Below are 5,290 nucleotides of genomic sequence, written 5' to 3'. Positions count from 1 at the left end.
TGGTGCCTCTTGGTTCCAGGAGAGACAGCAAAGGAAAAGAACTCAGGATCTTAGTCCTAAAAGAGATGAGAACGTGTCATTGGTTGGGAAGGTGCCCTGGGCTGCAGGTCAGGTAGAACTAGGGGACACTGATTATCCTCATGCCTCCAAGAGAGTAGGGTGGACATCCAGCCAGTGCCCACCTGCCAGGCCGAACCTGGCGGGTTACATTGTGACCAGCGGGGTCTGTGCTGCTCGTCACTTTCGCCCCAATCAGAGGGGTCCCTCTGGTCCCTCTGTTCTTTGCCTCATTCCTCTAGGTGACCAGCTGCCTGCTGTGGCTTGGTCTCATTTGGCCTCTGGTTGGGGCCACATTCTCCCGTCCAGCTTTGTCAGTGATAAAGCTCACATTTGGAACGCAGGTCCCTCTATTTCTTAATCATTCAGATTTTGGAGGGGAAAGGAGGCTGGAGAGGGGACTTCTTAGGAGTCCCAGCAAGAAGCTTGGGGCCTCTGAGGCCGTGGGTCTGTCTGGCCGGCCTCCACCCACAGGTTCTGAGGCCTGGCTTGTTCAGCTGCCCAGATGCCCACACCACACCGGGGGGCTGGCCTGTCCATCTTCTGGCCCACCTGTGAAAAAGTACCTCTACAGCACCACCTAGAAGTCTAAAACCAGCTGGCGGTGCTAGGGAGGTGGCCAGCGGCCCAGATTAAAGCCAGAGAAACTGGCCCTGACCAGCTCAAAATCCACCCTCCCTCCCTCTTCTTCTGGGGGGCCCGCAAAGACTTGAGGGGAGCTCTGCTCCTCTTCCTCTCCCTCCACCCCCATATCAAGAAGAGAATGTTTTAAAAATGTTTTTATTTAATTAAAAAAAAGACAACTAACCCAAAACCAGTAGTAGGTACAGGATTCACAGGTGCTTAGTTGGCAAAACACACAGGGGCTGGTTGGGGAGGGGAGGGGTGGGCACAGGCCACCGCATCGCCCCACGGGCGCAAGGTCTTGGAGTGACAGGCGGCAGGGGGCCAGCTCCTCTCCCTTCCCTGGGCAAGCTCCGGCTGAGACACCAGGGGGAGGAGGGGGCAGACCAAAGACTAGGGCCCCTCTCGGAGTCTGGGGTGGCGTGGAGAAAGGCTGCGGAGACCAGGGGTCTGAGGTGGTTCTGCTCCCTGTTCTTTGTCGCTTCTTTTACTCTTTCTCGGCCCCTAGAGTGGGCTCTGCATTCTCTGCCTGGGACCGGGCAAGAGGTAGGCTTCGTTGGAACACAGCTTTCTCCATGAAATGATGGAAACTTCTGGGGCCGCAGGGGAGGAGGGGCTTATGTGGAAGGAACAGCAAGGCTGCCTTGCTTTTGGAGGTGACAGAGGAAGAGTCTCGGGGCCTTGCTGGGCGATGGGTCTCTAGATTTCACCCCGTTCCTTCTCGCCCGGAAAGATGGTGTCACGGTGTGGAGGGGCGAAGGTGGCCAGGGTAGGGGCATGGCGGGATGGGGAGGCCCACAGCAGGGGCGGGCCACGAGCCCTGACGCTCCAGCAGTCACTGCTGCACATGCTTGGACAAACCACCACACAAAGCCAACCTCGACGGGAGGAAGGGTTCTGAGCAAGCACAGGGGGCCTGGCACGCCATGCCTCGGCTCACCAGCACACAGGGCAGTCCACTGGGGCCGGGACAGGTGGGGATTTCCTCTCGGGGGACGAGAGGAGGATGGCAATAACCATGACCCGGAATTGAACTCTTAGGGGCCGAGTCCGCCCAGGGAGTCTGTGAGCAGGTGGCTGAGGTAAGAATTTGCTTGTCATTTCTAAGTACGACAGCTACCGGGATCACAGACGACTGACTGCTCGAGATTAGATTACCAAGTCTCAAAAAATAAGAAAGGGCGTATCTTTAGAAAGCACGTGTTTTATATAAAAGAGGGTAAGCCCCATGTTCCAGAAAGTTTTTCTTCTGAACCCGGACATGCTTCCATGTTCTCTGCTGGCTTCCAGAGGTGGAAAAAGGGTTGGGGAAAAAAAACGTCACACGGGAAAACCCGCCTCCTGGGTTCCAAAGTGCTAAGACGTCCTTCTCGCGAGGAGGAGGGAAAGCAGAGCCCGGCCCTTCGTCCAGACTGCCTCGCTGAGCCCTTTCAGGAAGCGGAATAAATCACAATGATAGGAATCGTGGGAGCTGTTCTGCTACTTTTGAAGACGAGGGAGTGAATGCAACTTGCTCTCCTGGTATTTATCTGCAATAAATCGTGATTAATAACCACGTAGGAAATGGATGTTTGTTCTCTGAGTTTTTGGTCGCTGTTCACTCTTGGGTCTCCCTTTCTCGCTCAGAAGTTCGGGCTCCTGTTGGTGAACAGGAGGGGGATGTCTGCCTTCCCCCCTCCTCTGGGAGGGACAGAGCTGCTCCTTGGGCCAGTGGAGCCAGACACAGCAAGAGGCCACGAGGCCACCTTTCCTCTGACCCGTGGAATCTTCTGGACTCTCAAGTACAGTCAATATGCTCTGCCCTTTCTGCGTGAGGCAGAAACTTCCAGAAGCAGATAGGAAAGCCAGTGACAGATTCTGGCCTTTACTGCATGCCCAGGCCAGCGAAGGCCTCCTTCTCTGTGAATTCCTCCACGGCCCTCGGTCTCCTCAGGCCAAGGAGAGCCGGCCCCAGGACGGCACAAAGGTCAAAGCCGCAGTCGGCCACGGGGCTTTTCTCATTAGGATCACTGTTAATTCAACAACAGGCCACTGCCGGAGAGGGAGACAGACAGACAGACAGACAGGGAAGAAGGGGCAAGCTTTGACTTCCACGTTCCCAGCTCCCAGACATGGTTAAAAAGCAGCTGACCAGTGTCCCGAGGCCCCCACATGCCCAGTGAGTGCCCTCCCAGTGGCCCAGCGCCCAGGAAGACAGGGAAGTCCCCGAAAGCCTGTCCTTCTGGCGAGATTTGTTCCCGACAGGAGGTAATGGCTCGATTTTGTTTTCTTGGGTTGGCGAAGGCTGGGCAGCCTCAGGAGAGCGCTTGGCCTCCTGGGAGATTTTAGAAACCAAAATCAAAACACCCTTGTGGGGGATAAAGTCAGCCTTCCGCTTCCGCGTCCGGTCTCCTGGCACTTCCCTCTGAGCCAGCATCCTAGTGGCACACCCGGAGGCCAGGGAGGGTTGGGTGTAGCTTCGTTCGGTCCATTGTGGGTCCGTCTTAAGGGTTCGATGCCCTCATGTGGGATCCAGACAGACGTTCTGGGGCGAGGCCGGCGCTGGCGAGGGGCGCGTCACACGGGGGTGGTCCGCCGGTTCAGCATGCTGACGTGCAAGCCTTCCTTCAGGTCCTGCTGGAAGAAGTCGTGCACCTGCAGGAAGCCGGCCTCCTGGTCGGGGCTGTAGCTGGCGGCCGTGGTCACCTTGAGGGGCTCCCGGGACAGCGTGTACATGGACAGCTCGCCCATGGGGATGGCCCCGGTGATCTTCAGGCCCACCGGCGATGCGTCTCTGGAGGGCGAGGCCTCTGTGGACCGGGAGCTGGACCGGGAGCGCCGTCGCCGGTACCTGTAGCTGGGCATCCTGGCGTAGGGGGAGGAGGACGGAGCCTTGAGGAACTCCCGTTTGGTCTTAAATCTCAACTCTTTGTTTTTCTCAATGTAAATGTTCACGGCCAGGACGCCCACGGTCTCGGCCACGATGAACGACAGGGCTCCGAAGTAAAAGGACCAGCCGTAGTTGTAATGGTTTTTTTTGTCTTCGTCGCGCTTGTCGCTTGGGTCGCCTGTGTTACTGGAAATGTAGACGATGATGCCTATGATGTTGCTGAGGCCTAAAGGGGAGCAGGAGCGGGGGCGAGGGGGGAGAAGAGAGGCAGAGGTGAGACCCACAGCCAGATGGGGCAGGCGGCGGCAGAGGGGCTGGTGGCCACTCCCTGCTTTAATGAGTGTGGCTTTATTCCGGTGGCCAGCTTGTCTAAGTAATCAATCTGGAACGGGTAACGAAGTACGAAGTTCAGACAAGGTTTACAGTAAAACACAGGCTCTTAGCTCCTCAGTTCCCCTCCTGAAGGAGCCGTTGTCTTCCTTCTGATACCCAGCCTCTCTCTCTCTCAGACACGCACGCACACGCACACACACACACACACCCGGCATACACGCATATCTATTTCTGCCTTTCCACAATACCCTTTGGCCCCTTGCCTTCTCACTTAACAGCCCATGGGCGAGGCGGCTCCACGTGAAGAGCTGTCTCTGCCTTTCCACCTGCATGTGGCAGCCACCTCATGGACACCTGGCCAGGACACTGCTGCGGACATTCAGGTGGCTTCCCGCCCTCTGCTACGACACAGGTGCCACGGACAGCCGTGTGTCTGTACCATTCCGCACGCACACGAGCGTAGCGGTGGGGTGAACTCGAAGCGAAACTGCTGCCTTCCCGAGTATGTGCATTTACAAACTTAAAAATAAGCTTCTATTTGGAGATACTTCTTGATTTATTGAAGAGTTGCAAAGACCGTGCACCGAGCCCCCTTCCTACTTCCCCCTTGGTTTCCCCTGTGAACACCTGACACTGCCAGGGACACGTGTCGCGACCAGGAAACCCACTGGCACGTTCCTATTCACTACCCTCCAGACTTTTCCCGGCTTTCACTGGGATTTCCTCTAATGTCCTTTTTCTCTGTTCTGGGATCCATCCAGGATACCGCATGACATTTAGTGTTTTAAATTCAGAGTCACCACCAAAGTGCCATTCATAGAGACACAAAATGTCTCAACAGCTTATAATTCGGATTATCAAACTTCTGGATCTTTGCCAGCCTGGGACGTGATACATGGTCACCCTTCGTTGTGTTTGTTCGATTCTCTCTTATTATAAGTGAGGTTGAGCAGAGCCAAGCTGCCTGGGTTTGAACCCTGGTTCTACCAGCCATCAGCTGTGAACGTTCGGGCAAACTACTCACTTCCCTATGGCTCGGGATCCTCATGTACAAAACGGGAATACCAGCCGTACGCACTTCGCAGGGTACGAGGGGGGATTAGGTGAGCCAGTCCACACGAAGCGCTTACAACAGAGAGCGAGCTCCAGGTTCCGCTGGAGTCTGTTGTGTTTGGTTGTATCGTCAATGCACGGCCATGTCCTTTGTCTGTTTCCCTCCTTCACTGATCTCCGTGCGGATGGGTTCAAATATTTCCTGCCGGGGGACCAGAGATCCTGCCCCAAGGAAACCAGTTGTAGAGGCTGATCCCAAACACATGTTCTCCCTCCTAACACATTACACACAAACACACACAGACACACAAACACACACAGACACACAAACACACACAGACACACAAACACACA

The 5,290-nt window shown here is 55.7% G+C and overlaps 1 protein-coding gene across 1 annotated transcript in view; it reads right to left on the bottom strand.

The window, feature by feature from the left end:
• Positions 1-1,867: 1,867 nt before the first annotated feature.
• CACNG4 (calcium voltage-gated channel auxiliary subunit gamma 4) overlaps positions 1,868-5,290 on the bottom strand; it is a 57,874-nt gene continuing 54,451 nt past the window's right edge. The window contains exon 4 of the mRNA XM_039859309.1: positions 1,868-3,776. Within this exon, the coding sequence (XP_039715243.1) occupies positions 3,238-3,776 (539 nt within the window). The 3' untranslated portion in view covers positions 1,868-3,237. The remainder of the gene's footprint in view (positions 3,777-5,290) is intronic.

The sequence above is a fragment of the Pteropus medius genome, unplaced genomic scaffold (assembly GCF_902729225.1).
Source record: "Pteropus medius unplaced genomic scaffold, Ma_sr-lr_union100, whole genome shotgun sequence".
Classification (NCBI taxonomy): Eukaryota; Metazoa; Chordata; class Mammalia; order Chiroptera; family Pteropodidae; genus Pteropus; species Pteropus medius.
This window is presented reverse-complemented; position numbering and strand designations above follow the sequence as displayed.